The sequence below is a fragment of the Brachionichthys hirsutus genome, chromosome 6, assembly GCF_040956055.1.
Source record: "Brachionichthys hirsutus isolate HB-005 chromosome 6, CSIRO-AGI_Bhir_v1, whole genome shotgun sequence".
NCBI classification, from domain to species: Eukaryota; Metazoa; Chordata; class Actinopteri; order Lophiiformes; family Brachionichthyidae; genus Brachionichthys; species Brachionichthys hirsutus.
The window spans coordinates 10,428,270-10,450,297 of record NC_090902.1 but is presented as its reverse complement, the minus strand read 5'-3'; the positions used below and the strand labels follow the sequence as shown (position 1 = coordinate 10,450,297).

The following is a 22,028-nucleotide window of genomic DNA, read 5'->3' as shown; positions in this document are numbered from 1 at the left end:
GGCGGCGAGCAGGGAAGCAGCAGACATTTATGGGCTACCGAGTGGCTAACACATTTATATTGTAAATCTCAATTACACAACATTATTTGTTTACCAGTCAGCTCAGATAGAATTCTCTTGCGTCGCCCAGCAGAGAGGGATCATAAATTCTTAATAAACTGCAGTGCAGACCTTTGTACTGGACTGACCTAAATACAGCAGCTCATGCGTGGAATACTCTCATTTTCGTAAAACTTTAATGAGGTTCTATTACACATATTTAGATGTTTTTCAGAAACCACAAACTACACAATGTCCACCTGCCCATCGGAACACAACGTACACTGACCGAAACATGCCGTGACACAATATTGCGGCAGAAAATGTAGGGTGAGATGCTACGTTTCCAGACCATCTGGCAATGTGCTTTAAAGGAGAAGTAAACCCTTGTAGGCACTCCAGGCCAGAGGCACAGAACACAAGCGATTAATATGCCTAGATTAATGAGCAGTTGCAGAATATACTTTTATCCCGATTCTCAGCATGCATGCCTCAGATTGGTGATTCACTAAAACATTGCTGCTGAAGTATAAACACACCGTGCCCTTCTTTTTCTGTAAGTGGGCCTGTGGCATATCCTGCATAGTTAGAGACATCGCCCTAAATATAATCTTCCTGTATAAATAAATAAATGAGGGGGAAAAAATAACCACCTGGCAATTATACTAATTAAAAGGCGAACCACTCTTAATGGTTTCACCTCTCAGGAGGGTTGTTCCTCTCCACTTACAAATGGACTCAATACTTCTTCCTACCTTAACTATTCGTCCATCATTCTCCCCTCTATGCCATGTCGATCCCCAAGATGTTTGTCAGGTGAGTATTGCCTAGTCTGCCGATGTTTTCTTGCCTGTTCAGAGACTCAGGCTAAGAAGGACAGCTGGATGAATTCAGAGGCTGGAGGGGTCCATACTCTTGGCACAGACTTGTGTTCCTACAGCCAAAGTGCTTAATTTATTTATACTTTGAGTGCTTCATATCCCCAATTCCAAAATAGTATACATAAACACAACATACACATAAAAGAAAAAAAAGTACTTACAAATAGTTGGGGATGTGAGAATCAAACAGTCACTGCAATCTAACACATTCATGTGTACTTAGTGACGCAGGGCCGTTAACAGATGTGTCCACACAGACACACACGCAGAGTTGTCCATCTGTTTTCTTTGGGGGATAACACTGTTTTCATTAAAGTGAATGAGCATCTTCAACAGCAGCAGTGAGGCACAAAAAGTCAGAACAGTCTATTACCTATTCAGATTACTTGGAAGCAATCAGTTCAAAACGGATCAGACTTATCTTTGTGATCAACAGGGGCCTGCATTACAATGGATCTGAGGACACCTCAAATAAAATCAGGTGAGCAGGGCTCTTGGAGGAGAGTGGCTCATTAAATCATGCTACGACAGAAATAAATGCGGATGTTTCCAGGATAAGTGATAACAGCAGATAAGATGTTTGATATACATCTTAAAATATCTTCTAACATTACAAGCCAACCCTAACACAAAACAGCTGGTGTGGAATATAGACGCGCGTCACACGTGCCCCTGCAGCAGCATTTCTCTTATTAAACAAACACCTCTGGTAGAAGAGCCATAAGACTCGCCTCCCCTATGGCCTCCACAAATCATTAACAAGGAACAGTATTAGCCGCAAATGGTTTCGCCCCAGGCTATTGTCCTGATAAAACTGCACTTTTAAAATGTATCAAGCCTGAGAAGGACACAATGTGAACACCAACATATGAAAATACAGAATTAAAATGTGTGTTGAATGATCTCACTACTTAAAGAGGTTTTGTGCCATTGTGATGTTCCACCAGCACATCATAAGAGATGTCAACAAAACAATATCACAAGAGACTGCCAAATACCTTGAACATGAACAAAACTGAAATCTTAAAGCAAATATATTCAGTCATTGCACGCCTTTCAGAGCATGTATTCCTGAATAGAAATCGGGATTATATCTAAATGCGAGAAATGTCTTTCCAGTAGGACCTCAATCTTACAACCCCGTCTGGTTGCGAACATCCCAAATAAACTGTCCCATGATTTAACAACAAAATGTATACATATTGCAGTCAATAAGGCAATAGGTCTATGCCTAAGAGACAGCCCATGAATACGTTTGAGCATAAATCATGTACAGTCTCTCCCAGAGGTGTGGTACAGTCCCAAGTATTTAAATGAAATATGAGACCATGGATAATTGAATGTGTTTCCCTAGTCCCTAGGGAAAGGGATAGCTGTGGAAAGATGAGCGAGAAGGCGATGGTGTCCGATCCTGGATGAAATTGGTGTAGACTGGTGGGGTTTGTCTCATGAATAGCACAAAGCATAGTGGTAATTAACATCTGACAGGCGGTGCCGCCATGGCAGCATAGAACTTGGATTTGTACCACGAGTCTGAAACGTATATCGTATCCGTTTCGCAGACACGGTAGAAATCAGTGAGGTATGTATTGATGTTTTGCAGCAAAGCAAATACATATAAGAAAGATTCCTTCAGCACTCTGACCTTTTACACCCTTACCTCACAACAGGGAAGTAAAATGAATAGACTGTGAATTCTCATTTAACCACAGTCTATACTACAATTTTTATTCACAAAGAAATTAATTTATTTTTATTTGTCATTTGTTTTGCTCATTGCTAATTTACTGGTCCTTTACAAAATAAACGTAGCACTTCTGATAGTAAAAATGGTTGCTAGCACAAAGGCGCAGCCTGTAGCAAGCCTGCGGGGAGAGAGCTTCATTAACGACTCACATTGTCAGCAATGGTGCGGCCCAGCTTGTCCATTCTTGATCCCGCCTCGGCAATTTTCTTGGCAGCACTGATGACATCAGACGTATTCTTCAGTGGCCCTTTCCCCCTAGAGAGAAAGCAGAACAAGCATCAGTCACTGTTGCTGATCTACTGCAGACTAACTGAATATGCAGGAGCAGCATATCAGTCATGGAATAGCTATTTGTTTTGGAAGGTTGCTTTTACCAGTCAGAGGCAATTATGGATAAGAAGGTGTTACTTTACAAGAATAGATCACAAACATTCAAAGCACAAACTCAGTCATACTTTTGGTCAGAATGGGAAATATGACACCATCTTTTTTTTTTTTTTACCTTATTTAACTTATTTATTCATTTATTGTTTATTTTTATCAGTTTTAAAATGTTCATTAACACGCAAAGGAAATAAGACTTAAAATCTCATTTGGAGTCTGCTGGAGAATGAGAACTATGATTGCTCTTCACACACACTTCAATTTGTAAGGTCATTTTCATCCAGGTGTGAAACTGCAGAGAGCCAAAGGGAACAAAAGTGGAGGACAGATAAGTGCACAAGCCAATTAAAAGGGCTTTGGTCACTGTCCTGATAAAAACAAAAACTCCATTCTTCCCCTTCTTAAACCATGGCCCGTCCCAACAAGGGTCAGCCATACTCTGACCTAACTCACTGTAAGCTTGTCAGCGATTTGCCTTTTTTTCCACCCCCCCCTAAAGGGAGTCTGTCACATAGTTGGCAAGAGGCACAAATTAGATTCAAAGCTTCTCTCTCCAGGCTAAAAAATGAGCCATCCAACCCAGAACAGATGGAATTTTGTGTTCTGTTCTCTCGCTGCTCCCATCTCCAGCTCCTCCTTATTTTACTGTCCCTCTGCCGCTCTGCTGTAAAGCAAGCCAGAGTCCTCGTGGAAGAGGCCACAACATTACAGCACAGATTGGCACCTCTCTGGGGACAGTGTTGGAGGTACTGTAAGGTTTGTGGGTTATTCACAATAGATAACTACAGTAACCACTTATTTATCTGTAATGACCGGTTTCATTTTAAATTTAAAAAATAAAGGGCCAACCAATAAAGCTCATCACCATGTCCAGAAGAAGCACAAAGAGGGTGCAGCGATGGATGAAAGGCTACTGAAAAGAGTATAATCTTGCAACATGTGTGCAATGGATTTATGTGCGTAGAAGGGACTTCGTGTCTACTGCCAGCTGGAGGCATACAGATCTGTCAAAGTGATGTCGGGCTGAGCACAGAATGCTCCAAGATAGTTGGCTCCCAAATATGTTCCATGTTTTAAAGGTGCACATGTCTAATTTAAGAAAAAAAAAAAAGCCGTTTAACCAACATAAGGCACCTAGGAGCCATTGAGAATCTCCTCCACTCTCTTCAAAATGGTCAGGACAGAGGTACACAACTATTAACTCTTGGTACATTAACCTTGGCAGGGAGGTTTTGCAAGTTCAAGGTTGAGGGGCAATAATTAGGGTGTCATCTGATTTATCCTGACCTTCCATCTATTACTGTCACATACAAGAGTCGAGGCATAATGTGAGGATATACTGTCCATTCAGGCTCACTAGCATCCCATGTGACTTCCGGCTGTCGCACACTTTCATACACAGAGTACAACCCACAGTTTAATGGGACAAAATGAGAGAAGAGTCATTGAGAGTTGACATCTCACCGACATCCCCTAAAACATTGTACAATAATTCATCAGTATTTGCCCTATCCTCATTCATTTGGTGAACCCATATATTCCGTATTCCATGGACACTAAAACAATTTAAATCCATCAGTTAATTTTCCACTGAAAAGTGTTTCTACAGTCACAGACTGAGCCACACATTTGTACTGTATACTGAGCCTATGTGGAGGAAACAAGTGGATTACATTTATGTGCAATACCTCATCGTATGCAACGCATTGCATTTTATGGCTCAGGTATTAAAAAGAAATCCTGGGGTTTAATCTAAATTGATCATAAAATGGGCTACTAAAATAATTTTGCTCATCCCTACAGCGACTTACACATTGTCTCTTTATTCAGTGAGCACCACCTTAAGTTTAATCAGCTCCAAATAGATCACCTTCTTTTTAAAGACCCTGTTCCTTTTTCCTCAAGCAGGAGAGATAAAATTCAATTTTTTCATTTATTTTCAAGACAGAATTTTTCATCATGCGCCCAATTACAAATAGCTTATGATTTTACAATGGTGTTTCTTCTAAATAAGAATTATTTTTTAGTAAGCAAAAGTAATAATAGTTTAAAAATACTGTAATACCGTGGTATTTACTAAGATGATTATCATACCTTTAAAATTTCGGAGAAAATAAGCGCCATAATTTGCATTCCATTTACGGCGGACGAAATGCAAAAGACACAAAGGGGATTTTATAAAGCGAGTATCTGCTCTCTTTGGCTTGAAAACAGAAGGAAGCAAATACACATTTCAGCAACAAGCAGACATGCTTGACATGCTGAAGGGGGGTGGGAAATAGAAATGGCTAAAATCATTTTGAGATGATAAAATGGCTAAAAGCTTTGAATCAGTCCCTGTGATTCATCGCACTGTGACGCAAGGAATTTGACATTTAAGGTAATGTTGAGGAAAAGCGAAAAGGTGTAATTCATACCGGTAACTGCTAATATTTCTTCTCCCTGGAGCGGGAAGAGAGTACGGATGTGAGCGACCTCCTCACTTTCAAAAAGTACCATTTGAAATGTATGAGGAATTACTGAAACGGGTGTCATGATACCACAAAGGGCATGGATATATTCAGCACTGTAGCCAGTGAGCACGGGGGCTTTGGAAAACATACAGCCCGTGCATGCACCTTTTCTGTGATACAAGTGCATATTGCCGCTAACGCAGACACACAACTTTTCTGAGTGACATGGCCTTTCTTGCAGATAGTACCTCACATTTTAACTCTCAATGTACAGCTGCAGGCGAGATGGAAAATTTTGTCAGATCTGTATGCACACACAAGCGCCTTTCATGTTTGATACCAAAATTGTACCTTACACTTACATAAACTTAGACATAACAGTTCTGCCTTTGGAAGGCTTTGTGATTTTAGTTTTGGTGGGGTGGATTATCAGCAACGTCCGTCCCGCTTCTCTGTGTGACATTTGTTCCGCTGTGTGTGTGATAGCAGCTCATGTTTGCACTGTCTGACAGGCAGTCAAGAAATAATGGTTTGTTTCATGAAAGGTTTATTAGATGGTTTTCCCCTAAACATTTCTCTCTCACTTTTGGTTCTCAACAAACCAATGGTAGAGGAGAATATGGCCACCCTGTCAACGCTCTACTGAGCAAGAGTGTCTTCTCAAGATTTACAGAGCATACCCAGTTCAATTCCTGTATCAGAGAAAGGACGATTTGATGTACTGCTTATGGATATGCGTATTAAGATTAGGGCATTTGGAACAATATTAATGTAAAAACAAAAGCATTCATGCATGGACAGTATAACTAAACTGGGAAAAGAGTACTTTGCCGCCATGAACGAAGGCTAAGAAATCAAATATGGACGATAATCTCATTATCAAGGTCAACTTAACTTAAATATGTATATCAACTGTAAATTCTGTCTGGTTATTCTTGAAAAAAATGTAGGATAACTGCATATCATATCCTGGGGGAGAAAAATGACTGGCAATGATTCAAGGTGTCGCTCCAAACTCACCTGGTGAAGTCTGTCATCTCCATCATGATCATGCACATCTGCTTAGCCAAGACAATGATGTCGTTGCTGCTGTCATCCCACTTGGATACCTCGGCATCTAGCTTGCTCTTCTCTTCCTGGAAGCTAGCTACCTGTTCGGCAATAATGGCCTTCTGCTCTTGGGGCAACTGGGCCATGATAGCCTAAAGGAGGAATTATAAAAAGTCGGTTAGCACACTACATGTCAACACACTGCAACTGAGGCCATGTCTCTCTCCGGGCCATTTTGTTTTGCATCATCCCCTACAGTTTCCATGGATGCATATGACTTCTCCCGCCAGCCAATAGCACTGTGCTGTGTTGAGATCAAAGCAGAGAATTGCTGTGGTGCTACAATGATCTATGCTGTGTTCCTAGATCAACCTTTTGCATATGATCTTGTGATCCTCCTACTCCTGGGTACGTTTGTATGATACACCTACACAAGCTAATGCAATTCTCTACAACAGCTTCATTACAAAGCATTTCTTTACAAAGATCATAATGTTCAGTTTTTGTTAAAATCTAAACTTGTTAATTTTTCATTCGTTACTGGGGCAGCAGTTAGTACTGGTGTTAGACTTGACTACATTATACATGATCTATGCTGCTCTCATGTTTTTATGTGAGGTGGGAGAAACATTAGGAAGCCCTTTCAGTAATGATGCCGTCCAGTTCAACTGCATACCATAACCTTAATCGTGACCATATATTAAAGGAAAACCTCTGAAAGTGCCAATCAGAACTGAACAATGTCTTTGTGGAGGTAAAATTTACGACCAGCCACAGACCACGTATTTCCTCAAATGGCCACTGCTGTGATTAAAGTTCAAAACTGATAATGGGGTGCTTTGAGTCTGTGAATAAAGGAGATCTATGTCTAGGATGTCTACATTCCTCCATCTGGCAACAAATGCTAGGTTAAATAAGTTTACAGTCTCCAAGCTAAACTATGCAACTTTGTCTGGGGAAATAAACGACTTTAGAACACTGCGTGTGGCTACTGAACAGAATCAACATAAAGGCATTTGTTTGTAAGTGCTTAACACTGTTCAAATGCGTTAAAACATAATTCATATACATCTTCTTGGGATGGCTAATTTTAGGATTTTATCGGCTAATGTAGGAATATCTGCAAATACTACAAAACGTAGAGAACAACATACCCGTGCACTCTGTCCGGCAATAAGCTGGTCATCCTCTGTCTGCACGCTGGTCCTGCTGCGAACATCAAAGTCCTCGGTCTCAAAGTCGGAGTCATCCAACTCCTCTGGAGTCTGTAAAGGAACAAAGTAGTAGAAGCAGGGACAGAGGGGAGATGAAAGCAGCCAAAAGAATAGGGTAGGTAGGGAGAGGAAGTAAGAGAAAGAAAAAGTAGAGCAAAAAAAGTTATAAAGGAGAACATAAAATAATGTGGCATCTAAACTTTCTCAGCACTGTTTGATAACTGGCTACAATCTAGGAGAAACGCCTCGACACTGCTGCTCCTCGCCACAGTATAATACAAGATTATATTGTAAATAAATGTATGAATCTAATGTTATGCTACTGCGCATTACAAGGTGGAGAGGGGATTTAAGTTAGTATGAAACATACCAGGATGTACATTAATACTATGAAGTTACCATTAAACATTTCAGATAGCTAATGCTATCTGTTGCTGCTCCGTGTATCTGCAGAAGGGGAGGTGAGTTTTACTCTTCTGATCATAGATCTCTGATCCATCACCTCTTCTCTTGATAGTATTAAAGTACTGTTCCCTGAATATTAATAATCAAAGGATGTTCTATCGCAGCAATGCTTGAGGCAGAACAGAATACTGACTGACAAAAAATTATTTGGAGGTGATATGTGCACAAAGAAGATGGACAGATAGAGGTGCATTATCATGCCTGCACCACTACTTCTGCTTTTGCAGCTGTCTCAATGCCTCCAACCTGTAATGGGTTTGGAGCCCTCACATCTAAAAATAGCTGAAGGTCTCTGAGCAACCTTACACTGCTTTGTGGAATGTAGAGACGCTCCGGTTCCCATGGGAATAGGAGAATGTCTTCAGATACAAAGCTGTAGTGACTCATAGGTGCTTCTTTCAACTCAGACAATGCCAATCATTGGTGCAGAGACATCACCTGCTGTAGCCTCTGCAGCAGAGAAGCTGAATCTAGAATCTAGGATGCTCCTAAATTATAACTTGCGATGACCACCCAATGGAAAATAATTGTGGAGAAGTGACAACAGTAATTTATTCTACAGTTACATTAAAAACAGGAATACTACTGCCACAGGAAATTAAGACAATTATTCAAATTGTCAAAATAAATCCCTTCACATTTAATAATGTTCAGCACCTCCAGTTTCTGTCGGAAGAAGGACATCCTCTGTGAGCAGAGAGCAGAGCAGTTTTTTCTTATGACAGCTCCAGAAACATAAGCTTGGGCTATGGCACACAGCACAAATGGTAAAGTAACATCAGCCGGCCGCTTGATCGCAGTCAGCAGCTCCCTGACTTCGAGACGGTTTGATGTCTGGCAGACATATTTTCTAATCCCACTGTAGGTGGGTAGAGGGTTCTGTCCACCCGTCAAATGCCCAACATGGGCTGCCCATGCACCACTTACGGAGGCTAAAGGCTTGTCTATCTTAAGCAGCCCCTACCACACAAAAGCCTGTTCTTATTTAAGAGTTGGTTGCGATATAGTGCATGTGAGGTTTTCCAGAAAGACAGCTTTGGGTCCAATGCCCAAGCAGCACCCAGCAGCAGAATGAATGAATGAAGCTAAAGAGCAAAACTGAAAACATGTGCAGTGTATGTGTGTATATGTGTGTGTGTGTGTGTGTGCGTGCATGTACATGTCCTCTGGTTAAGTTGTCTCATAATGCTCCACTCAGCTGGTTCTCAGTTTTTCGGGTCTTTGGACCCAGAGCTGAGCAAGCCTGGTTTCACATGACTCTAAAACCGATGAAGGGAGTTTCTTTTGTTTTAAGATGTGTTTTTTATTTATTTGCTTTATTGAGTACATAGGAGTGGAAACTCCATAATTTACAAAGCAGCTAATCTGTGATTATCTCACACACCTGACGAAGAAGTCATAGCAAACCTATCGAGAACTGGATGGTGCTTAATCCATGCAGTTAGAGAGGAGTCTCAGTTAAGAATGGCAGAATGAAACTGACAAATTAATTAAAGCCAGATTCTTCATAAATCATTAGATGTAATTTTTAACACACTCTGTCTCACCAGATAAGATTCAGCTCACCCCACAGGCCTAATATTAATGGCTTAATCAATCTGGACAACATGAATGGAGAAGGGGAGGATAGAAAAGAAATGTAGTTCTGACTTGCAATCCGACTGCAGAATGGTAATTAGAAGCTCCATCTTATACCAATTCCTTTTAATAATGCAAATACAGCATAATTAGACATAGCAAGCAGTTTAAGCAAATCCAAAAGTTAAACATCTAAAAAATGTGACAAGATGGCAGAATCCAGCTCTTTAGAGTATAAAAGATTTATTATTTTGTATTTTTCTTACAGCTGCAGTAGGTTTTGCTGGTCTGTTGTCAATTCGACACTCCGTCTTAATTATAGCTCTACTCGAGAAAAAGGTCATTAACCCACAGACAACCAAACCTGCCGTTACACTAGACCGCATATCTGGTCAATTATAGGTCCGCTCTTGCATGAGACAAAGAAAATCATTGGTTTCTTGGTCTGCACCCATATATAGTGTTTTAGATAATATTATTTACGTCTTCTGGTGCAAAGACCGATGCTATGATAATGATAGCCAAGGATCTTCACAATGTTGAAAAATTGATGGAATATAAATGTGGAAAATATGTTGACGGGATCAGCTGAAAGTACAGTAGTAGTAGGGAGGGAATATGCAATATATTTACAATGAAATAATATGTTAAGCTCATGATAAGGAGCATTATTTTTGCCGTAATGAATAGAAGTAAAACCTGTTAGACTTACTCTAATCATAAGGACAGCCTTGCGAATGTCACGAATACCATCATACACCAGACGGGATGCGTCAATGAACTCATTTTCATCTACGGGCTGAGAGGGGTTTGAGCTCAAGGCCTCTACAGCAGATTCCACTTGCTCTGTGAACCGTGGCATGACTGCAGAAAGTATATGAAAAATAGGAGAAAGAAAGGAAAGAGGGGAAAAAAGAACATTTTAAGTTGTTGAAGACTCAATTCAAAGACACAAAAAGGGAGAGGGTACAAATATGGAGAAACAGCATGAAGCAGACATCAACATATCTCCCGGATGAGGGGTACAATGTGTTGCACATAGTACCCCTAGTATTACGATTCAGAATAAAAAACTACATACAATATGCCAATGGGTTTGCAACCCAGCGCAAGTTCACTTCACATAGTATTCCTCTTCTTATTCGGCATTCAGCAATTCGGTGCCATTAATCAGTTACAAAATCAGGTATAATTATAATACAGCTGTAAAGAAGCCCCTTAAAAAAATGATTTAAAGTCATTAGGCTGATTGTATAGATTCTTTTCAAAGATTCTAAGGTCAATGTTCGTTCTCTGCCACTGAAGGATCGTTACATTCAACCTTCACAATTAACATGCATAACGTTTTTCAAATTGATGCTTATGCAGAGAGCTTTTTGCACGTAGGGTACTGATATTTCTTTCACCGTGTTAAATAATTTGCGATCACTCAACCAACTAATTCGGACATGGTTGCACTTTTTAATCTGCAAATGTGTGGTGACATAAAGTCATGCTTTGCATTTGTAAAATGTTTAATACATAAATGTACACACAGTAACCTTTTACGCTTTCAGTGCATCTGTGAACTGAACATTAAAAAAAAGATTCCACAAAGAAAGCATAGCACGGGAATTCAAATTTGAGACTTATTGCTGGTATTAACTTGGCTATAAATTATCTCATGTACGGTAAGTCATTGCTGTCTATTTGCAGAATTTAAGATTACTATTCTTAATAATAGCAATACCCATCATTGTCAGAGGTACCTGTGTCCGTTAAGAGCTTGGTGGCCTCCAAGACCTTCTCTGTGTAGATTCCAGGTTCATAATTGTCCATTTCAGAAGTGACCACATGGACGACTCTGGCAGCACGACCGCGAATAGCCCCAGCTGTGCGATCCAAACCATCTACATCTTTCTCCTGCAGAGCGATGACACACTTATTCACATCCTCCAGGATGTGGTTTTCTGGAGACACAATATAATTAATGTTAGTAGCGTATATTTTATTACTTGAACATTTTGTTAAAAACATGCTTAAAGGGGTAAATAGTTTTCATTTGAAACATGTTTTGAACAAAAGATGGAAAATTGGGCAATAATGACAAAAATCGTATCCTTACAAATAGACAAAGGCTTTAAGGAGCCCATTTGGAAGCTTAGGTATAAGATTGAGAAGAGGTGGGGGGGGTTAACACTAATTCTTAAACTGCTTATAAACCATAAGCACGTCAGATATAAATATAGACTGAACATTAATCATTCCTTTGCTTGAAAAGATCAGAAGTCACAGTTTAATGTTCAGTCTTGGTATGTACTGCTCTCGCAAGAAGGGATTTATTCCCAACATCCCTTATGGCTGCTCAACAACGGTCTTGTGAAAATAAATGTTCACACAAAAAAATGTGTCTCCCAATTAACAGTCTGTATCTTATATTTCACAAAATCAGAAATCATGATTATTCCGTCAGTACATTTTCATTGTATTGCTATGAAATCCAAATGCATTATACCCACCAGACACACAAAGGAAGTCATCAATGGATGTTATGTCATCAACAGCATCAGTGAGGACGCGGACTTGTTTCTCCCACTGTTCCTTAAACAGATCCATGTTGTCCTGGGCCACCTTACTGTTGGGCTTGGCAGCAAGGGCTAACGCTGCATTAATCACCTGCAATCATCCAATTACACCCATTAACGCTCCATTATGGTGTAGAACATTATGGTGAAAGACCCACAGTTCCCCACCCGAATGTTGGAAGTGCAAAATGAAGACAATCTATTCACGGGGTGATTATAAAGGCATTGTGTATGGTGACAGATGAATGAAATAACTAATAGCTGTTTGTCTTTGAGAGATAAACATCTGTGGATATTAACGCTCAAGATGAATGAGAATCATTAAAGATGATTTAAAGGAGTAGTGACGGCAAAGTAGTGAGAGCCAAAAGACTGTTGAGTAGATCATCAACTTTAGCTGCATGTCCAAGTGTCCTCTGGCAACATACAAAACGTCAATGGTTGTTTGATCAGTGTGCAGATGGGAGTTGTGAATTGGAGCCATTGTGCTGCATGAATGAGCACGCCAGCGCCTCGATCTATTTCATCAGTATTTTATTTTAAACTGCTTTGAGGAGCCAGTGGAGTAAGACATCTCCATAAACTGTAGTTGCAAATCACTTACAGTTCCCAGTTACCAAAGTGTTTACAAACGTTTGTAGAAGATGAAATCCTGTCGACGTACTCAAACTCGGTATGACTTTGTTTTACCTTTCATCCTTAAAAGTCGCAAAATATACCCTTTTTCCACTTGTTAACATAGTTCCCAAGCACTTCGATGAAATATTTGTGACAGTATTTGGTCAAAATAGCAAAGAGCTCTGTCAGAAACGCATCTGAAAATGAAACCGAAACTAAATTGATAGCGTGCACGATCGAGGACGTGCGGCGTGCAGACATGGAGAGTGCACACACATCTTGTGAACGTGCCCCCGTTGTGATGTCAGAAACAAAAGGAGTGACAAGATGGTTTAATTTTGCAGTTTTGGGGTTGGTAATAACCCAAAACCACCAAATATTAGCCTAGAAACTTGGTAAAAGTGATTTATTTTCATAATATGCCCCCTTTAATGCTTTTAATGACAACAGCAGCATGGTATAGTCGTGACCATATTAATGAGTTGAGGGCACCTCAGTGACATACCTGGGGGCAAAGACCTTCCAATTGAGACGCTGCCATGCGGACCAGCTTTACTCCCTCCTCATTGTTGGAAATGGAGCATGCCAGGTTGGCCACCTACACAGAAAACATTTTGAAAAAGCTGCAGACATTAATACATTAATTATTCATAGATACTTATTTTGAAAGAAACCTCGTTCAGTTATAATAAGCATTGCTTCTGCCCATTTCTTTTTTGGTTGTTATATATATTTTGTTTAAGTTGTATTCATTGTCTGACAACAAAAATAAACGAATCATCATAATTATTAAAACCGAACGAGCCACACAAAGACACATAATTGAACTTGGATAAATTCATTACAGCATCCAAAATGTAGAAACCGTATAATACAAGTAATCCCTATGGAAAATGAAGGATTAAATTATCAAATTGTTAACATTATTCGACACAATAGTACAGAGGGTAAAATATGACAAGTGGGAGGGGGGGAACAAAAGTGAAGCAATACATTTTTCCCCCCACAGAAAGAGTAAATGTCCCAAAGCTCAGATTTGTGTTGCTAAAATAACCTAAGATTTGCATTATTTTCTGGGAATGAATTAAAAGGCTGCCAGATTGCATTTAGGGCTAGCACAATCTCAGAGAAAAATATTATTGACAATTTCAAAAATAAGTGTGAACTCGACTACTGTGCCAGCTTGCCTATTAATTTCATAACGTTGATTAAAAACAGGTTGGATTCTGCATAAAACAAATAAAGACAAGATAAAATATTTATACTGCATCTTCAAATGATGTTACAAAGTGCTCCCATCCCCATGTGGTAATCCATTACACACTGTATAAAAGTGATGGATCTGGACAACCTTGCTTCATCCAATTTCAAGGGATTTGATAGAGTACTGCAATGAGTTACATCATTCAGTTTTGAAGATGAAAGGTTTGACTTCCACGGTAGGGCACAGAATACTAATCCAAGTGAATAATATTTTTAGAAACAGAAACCATGTTTCTTGATTTTTTTGGCTTGTTCAGTTGGAGCAATACAGCATCACAGCATGGACATAAACTCTTGCAATGTCCGTGTTACCGATGGACGGAGATACATTTATTATTAACTATATGCTCATTCTGACCTTACCACCTGCAAAAGTGACAGTGAACGAGGGTTTAAAAGATCCTTTTTACAGGCTGAATTCTACAAGGAGCACATCCCTACTTTCAAATTCCTGCTCAATTTGGCTGATGAGAAGCACTTATTCCACTGTGCTGATGAAGCACTAATACAAACAGTGTGTACACTATGTAAACACCACCAGGGTCCATAGGGAGAACATTCAGTACCTGGGAGGAGGGGCGAGAAAGCGGGAACATAAAATAAAGCGAGTAATTTTGGGAGAAACCTGCGTTATACTTTCATGATCTTTCTTATAAGCCTTCTCCCATGATACTACTGTGAAAAGAGCCATTTCAGCATAAAGGGACTGTGGAAGAAGGCAAACGGGGAAATTATACAATAAACTCGACTAACCCTATGCCACTGGTCATGGAGGTCTACTTTTTCTAGGCAACAACAACAATATGCAACAGATCAATTCCTACTTTTCAAACACAAGATGATTAATGCTACATAAAGCTACAGCTGTCCACAATTATGCATTTTCTTTGATGAGATGAGTCGTATCTCTTGAAGTCGTGGGGGGGGGGGGGGGTAAAAGATTTAATACACTTTATTGCTTCAACAACATTGACATTGGCTTGGTATTTATTCTGTGCGCATGTGCTCATCTGTTTTTCAGTACTATAATCATCTTCTGCCAACTTAGAATTAAAATCTGTACCTCATCCTGGTACACATCCTTAGAACATGCTACTACTGTATTATCGGCTTGGCCCATGAGTAAATATCCAGTCTTACCTCAATCAGCTTGTTGGCATGCTCACGGAAAACCTGTGCATATTCCTTGACTTCTTTCTCATTGCCATTTTTGGCAGCTTCAATCAGGACCAGGAGGGGGACATTTGTCTCCAGGAAAGAGTCAGAGACATGGTCCATGACAGCTTTACGTAGCTGTGAAGGAAGAAATACGAAAAAAAGGCAGGGTTAAAATGAAATATCCCGCAGCACTCTACCACAATGATTCGCCCAAGCAACATAGTAACACTTCCATCTGAACTCAACAAACAAAGACATTGCCTATGTGAATGTAGTGAGCGAGTGAATGTCGGTGGTGGTCAGGAGGACTGATGGCTCAGATTGGCAGCCTCGCCACTGTCACCTCACCAAGTATGGAGTGAACGAATAACGCACATACAATGTAAAGTGTCTTTGAGTATCTAGAAAAGCGCCATATAAAATCAATGCATCATTATTATTATTAAAGACAAAAAATCAAGATGAAAACAAAAACCTGTCTGCGAAGGTCTCTGGTCTTCTTGGTCATCCTGTCAATGGCTGTGTTCAGAGCATCACTCCTATCCTTCCTTCCCGCCTGAAACATGAGCACGTTGGAAGAATTATTGTCACAACTAGCGTTTCAATATTACTTGTTGTAGATGATCATATAAACATACATTCTGATTACACACAATGAAGCATTAGCATATACAATTAACAGGATCTTTCTTATTATCAAGCGACAAAACTTAATTACTGAATTCAGGTCACTCTACGGTAGGGCTGAGCTTGTAACAGTTCTCAACGCATTTGAATTGTTCCATTTTTAATTATCAATTATTTCTATTATTGAATATTTGTGACATCCACAGACAGAATTACATTTTTTCTTCTTTTGTGTACCTTTAATTAACCAGGTAGGTTAGTTGAGAACCAGTTCTCATTTATAGTGACAGCCTGACATTCATTCACATTCATACACCAGTGTCAGATGCTGGCCCATCAATTATATAATAAACAGCACAAAGGTATTTAAAAAGAAAAAAACAGGCCTATGGAATAAATTGGGACCTCAATTTTAAGGGCATGCTTTTCATCAACATGTTGTCATAGTCATGCAGTTGACATTAAAAGACTGAAATGAATTTATTCAATGAAGACCACTGAAACGTAGGAGGTATTATTAATGAATGAGCAACATTACAATGATGGGGGCCGAGAATCGTGTACAATGTAATTTTTGCAAGGTATCTGCAAGAGGAAGCCCCTGATTCGAACTTGGATCTGCTTGCCTTGCAGCAGAACAATCAGGCTTGATTGCCTCTTCTGTCAGAATCGACCAAAAATATACAAGCACTCCCTCGTCAGTGCAGCTGACAATGTCAATCCATTGAGCACTTCCCTCTTACCAGACAAAATCAACATGCTGGTTTTTCTGTCAAGAAGCATAATGCCAATTTCCATTTGTTGCCCTTTGGTATTTGTATCACCTTTTTAATAGTTTAATAACATTAATTATTAAAGTGCATTTTTGCATATATCATTTGTTTGGGGAATATATGTCCCATGTTCAATCACAAAAGAAGAAAAAGCACTTAGAGCTGCAAAACCGTGTTCCTGTGGTCTAACCTTCAGCGAGACCAGAAAGAGAAAATATTGGTTTACATTTGTCAAAAGTATGCAAACTAACATTAGCCAGGACGTTGCTGCTGTTGCTAGGTAGCACTGTCAGTTTCTATGGAATAGAGATAGATATACTACTACTGTACTTTCGGGGTCGCCACAGCAAATCAATGTTCTCCACTTCAACATCATCCTCCCAAACACCAGCCACTCATGTCCTCCCTCATTACGTCCATGTATCTTCTCCTAGGACAACCTCTAGCTCTGTTCCCTGGCAGTTTCATCCTCCACCATTCCACCCAGACCTTCTCTTCAATCTGTTGAATGTGGAATTATTCTACTGACAGTTTGTGATCATATTTAGCCTTTAATTTCTTACACTGGATAACTAACAAAAAAAAGCTATTTTTCTCAGTGTGGTACTTTTGCGGATACTGCATGAATGATAATTTACAGTTTTCTCATCTTACTTGAGAAATCGGTTTTATTTAATATAAGACTTATTTAAAATGTAATCTTATCATGGAAAGCCGTAATTTAGTATTATATAGTACCACCGACAGTGTTCATAGTTAAGCACTAGACAGAAAAAGCTCCAACCATGGGTCCCTTAATGGAGCACAGACATCATTCGACAAACTGTTAACCAGTAAATAAAAATTTGGAAAATGTAAACTTTCAGGAAGGCAAAACAGAGAAAGTTGAAAATTGACGGACAATTACTAAAGAACAACAATTATGACCAAAGCCCCAGTTGGTCCTAGTAACCTTGTTTCTCTTATAACGCCAACAAACACCAATGCTGGGGGTGACATTGATGTGCTCCATCCCACACTGCCCTTCACCCACTGGGGGGCTGTGTACATAGTTAGGTGCTGTGGAGCACCAAAGGCACTAATCCCTTGTGATTTTGTGACGGTTGGATGCAGTGCTATGGAAGCTTTTTCATCCATGCCTAACCTATATTTCATTTCCACACCAGAGGGTTCTAAAACACGTCTTCAGGTGGATATTATGGAGGCATTTTCTCTGCAGCATCTTTTATGATACTCAAGTGAGTTTCAATCCATATCCTTTAAGACAGATTTAGGAACATCCGTTTTCAATAAAACCACGAGTCCTTTGGACTATGAAAGCATTTTATGGAAATAAATGCACTGCAAGGCTCAAATTATCACAGATCATTTAAGCAAGTTCACTTCAATGTGTTAGAAATCATCTTTCAATCACACAACTTATGTTATGATTTACATTGTTGTTAATAATCTCACCATTACATGCAAGCCAGACCTTGATGGCATGTTACTCTGCATTTGACTTTACTAATTAGTGTACAGTATAGTCCATAGCCTGAAGTCTATATGTAAATGTATACCATTAACGTACAAAAACACAAGGTACTTGAAATGACTTTGTCTAGTTGATCTGCAACCACACTGCTCATTGATAATTTTGTTGTTCTTTTGAAAAATAACTTATCACCTTAAAATTCAAAACAAAAAGCTAGCACAAATCAAGTGCCCTAGTACCTCAAATATTCACAGTAATATTGTTACTTCATTACCAATGTGCGATTCCCAAGTATTCAGTTTTGTAAAACACAAAGCCACAAAATATCATATGGGAGTGCTGAGAAATGCAGTCAGTAAATGTAAATGATAAATATAGTATACACACCCTGCGGCATCATACTTGCTCCTGTTCAGGCATATAGAAATGTAAAATAACTTCAATTAATCATAAGATCTTTTCACAAACTATAGCTATTGTCATGTCTTTTCATTGGTATATATTCATACAAAGCATACGCATGATTTACAGCTATGGCTAATTTCAACAGTAAGGTGCCGCAACGCATACAAGATATCAATATTCTGATGTGATGAGCCAGTGTGTGGGCAGAGACAGAGGATGCAAGAGAAGGACGGTGGAAGACTAAAGTGCACAAGCCGTGTGTATTGGGCAGAAAGCAAGAGAGTGAGCGAGTGTTTCAGAGTGTGGGAGAGAAAAAGAGAGAGAGAAACCATCGTGATGATCGACGCCAGGCTGCCACCACTCTGTAGCCGTGAGTGGCTGCAACAAAAAGCACAGAATAACAACCCCGACTGCCTGCTCTGCTTTTTTCTCTCTCCCTGCGTCTCAACTAGCAGATAACGGCTCCGCTCACAGCTCTGCAGAGGCTATGCTGAGACTGAGCCGGCGTCGGAAGCAAGATCTCTGCCTGCCATCAACAAGTTAGGGTTGAAAGACCACAACCATGAAAGAGGAAGAGGATCTTCGTTTAACGACTTGAGCTGACATTATTGCAGCGGTAGAACAAAAGGGTAAATAGAAGAGAAAGGGAAAAAAAGAGGGGGGGTCTATTGGAGTCGCTCTGGATCCAACTGATCAACTTGTATGCGTTTATTACAGGGATTTGTGGTCCAAAGAAAAAGAGTCAACACATTCTTTGAGTTGGATTTTAAAAAGGACTCTAAGCTGAACAGCAGGAATAAACATTTTAGGACATGGAATTTCTAATTTTGTTTCATATGGGTGAGCTCAGAATTGCTTCATTTCCAAAGAGGCTGATTCCTTTTGTGCTTACTCAGAAGGGCTTTTTCCCTTTGGATTTCTCTTCCATCTGGTTGCTCCAAGAGTCTGCGAAAGAGGATAGTTGAATGCAGCCTCCGATGTCCACAAAAGAATGGGTAAGTTCGCCCCTTTATAGGGCAGATCTGACGGAGTGAGAGTAAGAGGGGGCTGAGGACTAAAAGCTCTTCAGCCTACTCTACTTACTGCAAATGTCCTCCATTTGTGTTGTAAGGCAAACCTCTTCAAAAATAAATTATATATATATATATTCAAAAGACAGTAGCAAAATTGATCCATCAAAAATAAAATAAAAAAACAAATAAATAAATGACAGTAATTGGCAGATAATTTTAAATAGCAAATGGAGGGAATGAAGTTCAGCTTATATATACTGTATTTGATAATTGGGTGGCTTTGTGAATTGCATTTGCATATTTCAATGCCTTAACTGGTGTGTGTGTGTGTGTGTGTGTGTGAAAGAACAAGAGTCCATATAAAATGCATAATTGTCACAGATGAATTTGTAATAGCATTCAGCATAGCTATGCGTTCCTGCGCCATAGTTCATTTTCTTTTATTCGTGCCCACCCAGGTTTCCATTCAAGGTGGCCATTGGTGGGACCTGCACCAACGGCTCTGTGTCTGTGTGTGATCAGCATGCTCCTAGTGTGCACACTGCCCCCTGCATCATGCACAACTTGCCCTCAAAAATGCCGCTGCGAGGACTTGCAATTCTACTGCGACACCCAGGGGCTTCAGGCGCCCCCGGATGGTGTGGACAAGGGGGCTCTGGGGTTGTCGCTACGCCACAATAGCATCAATGAGCTCAGCCCCAATCAATTCTATGGCTTCACCCAGCTCACATGGCTTCATCTTGACCATAACCAGATTACCACTGTCCAAGAGGATGCATTTCAGGGGCTCTACAAGCTGAAGGACCTCAACCTGAGTTCCAATCGTATCACCAAGCTGCCCAACACAACCTTCATCCACCTCATCAATCTCCAGATCCTGGACCTGTCATTCAACCAGATGACTGCTTTGGAACCAGAGTTATTTCATGGACTAAGGAAGCTCCAGATACTACACCTTCGCTCAAATTTGCTTCGCACCACACCTGTTCGGGCTTTCTGGGACTGCCGTAGCCTGGAATTCCTGGGTCTCAGCAGCAACCGCCTACGGAGTTTGGCCCGGAATGGGTTTGCTGGGCTGATTAAGCTTAAAGAACTCCACTTGGAGCACAATCAGCTCACAAAGATCAACTTGGCTCATTTCCCTCGCCTAGTTGCCCTTCAGTTTCTATATCTGCAATGGAATAAAATCAGCAACTTAACATGTGGAATGGAGTGGACCTGGACAACCTTGGAGAAACTGGACCTCACAGGAAATGAAATTCGTGTGCTGACACCAGATGTGTTTCAAACGCTGCCAAATTTAAAGATTTTGTTGCTGGATAACAACAAACTAAGCAGTCTGGGTCCCAAAGTCATGGAAATGTGGCAGTCTCTGGGCACCATTGGGTTATCTAGCAACATTTGGGAATGTACCAAACGGATTTGCTCTCTGGCCACATGGCTAAGTACCTTTAAAGGGAGGTGGGAACATTCTATCCTCTGTCATAGTCCTGAATATGCCCAAGGTGAGGAGATACTGGATGCTGTTTACGGATTCCAGCTTTGCCAGAATTTTTCAGCGCCAGTTGTCCAGACCATTAGCGCAACCACAGACACTACTATTGCTGCAGAAATCACAAGCTCCTTGTTTGGAATTATGCAGCCAACTCCCACACAGGACTATGCTGAGGATTTTGGGAGCTTTACCATCATCACAACAACAACTACAACACAAACACCACAGACAGCTCAATCAACTACCACGACATTGGAAGAGGCAGCTGTAACAGATGATTTCACGGCAATGGACAACACTATTATGACTCACAGGGTTATCATTGGAACTATGGCACTTCTATTTTCATTCTTTTTCATCATTTTTGTTGTGTATATATCACGGAAGTGCTGCCCTCCCACCCTGCGCCGGATACGTCACTGTTCAGCTATTCAGAATCGCAGGCAGATGAGGACGCAGCAGCGGCAGCCTATGGCAGATCTAGCTACACAGGTACCATATAATGAGTATGAGCCCAGCCACGAAGAAGGAGCACTCGTGATCATCAATGGATATGGGCAGTGCAAGTGTCAGCAACTGCCTTACAAAGAGTGCGAAGTATGAACTCGTATTTATTCCTAGCGTATATGGTTTGCCATTTCATCATTTCAGACGATACAGGGTTTGCTTTAATGATTTTTTTTCAGTTTATGTAAAAAAGAAAAAGAAAAAAAAAAAGAGAAAAAAGCCTAATTTCTACAAGTGAGATTTAAGAATATGTGAAGAATGACTATTGCTACAATGCCAAGTTGGACAAGACAGTTTATGGATGCTGTAGACAGCCAAAT

General features: G+C 40.2%; 2 protein-coding genes across 2 annotated transcripts in view; one reads left to right on the top strand and one right to left on the bottom strand.

Annotated features, from left to right (window-relative positions):
- Nucleotides 1-22,028, bottom strand: part of ctnna1 (catenin (cadherin-associated protein), alpha 1) — a 45,077-nt gene that overhangs the window by 9,969 nt on the left and 13,080 nt on the right. Inside the window, exons 7-15 of the mRNA XM_068740881.1 lie at nt 15,890-15,970; nt 15,397-15,549; nt 13,499-13,591; nt 12,310-12,466; nt 11,560-11,760; nt 10,524-10,675; nt 7,709-7,819; nt 6,525-6,706; nt 2,817-2,922 (exon numbers count right to left, since the gene is read on the bottom strand). Of these exons, the coding sequence (XP_068596982.1) occupies nt 2,817-2,922; nt 6,525-6,706; nt 7,709-7,819; nt 10,524-10,675; nt 11,560-11,760; nt 12,310-12,466; nt 13,499-13,591; nt 15,397-15,549; nt 15,890-15,970 (1,236 nt within the window). The remainder of the gene's footprint in view (nt 1-2,816; nt 2,923-6,524; nt 6,707-7,708; nt 7,820-10,523; nt 10,676-11,559; nt 11,761-12,309; nt 12,467-13,498; nt 13,592-15,396; nt 15,550-15,889; nt 15,971-22,028) is intronic.
- On the top strand, nt 19,685-21,804 carry lrrtm2 (leucine rich repeat transmembrane neuronal 2). The gene is made up of 2 exons (XM_068740616.1): nt 19,685-19,688; nt 20,165-21,804. Exons 1-2 carry the CDS (start codon nt 19,685-19,687, stop codon nt 21,802-21,804), a joined length of 1,644 nt encoding a protein of 547 aa, XP_068596717.1.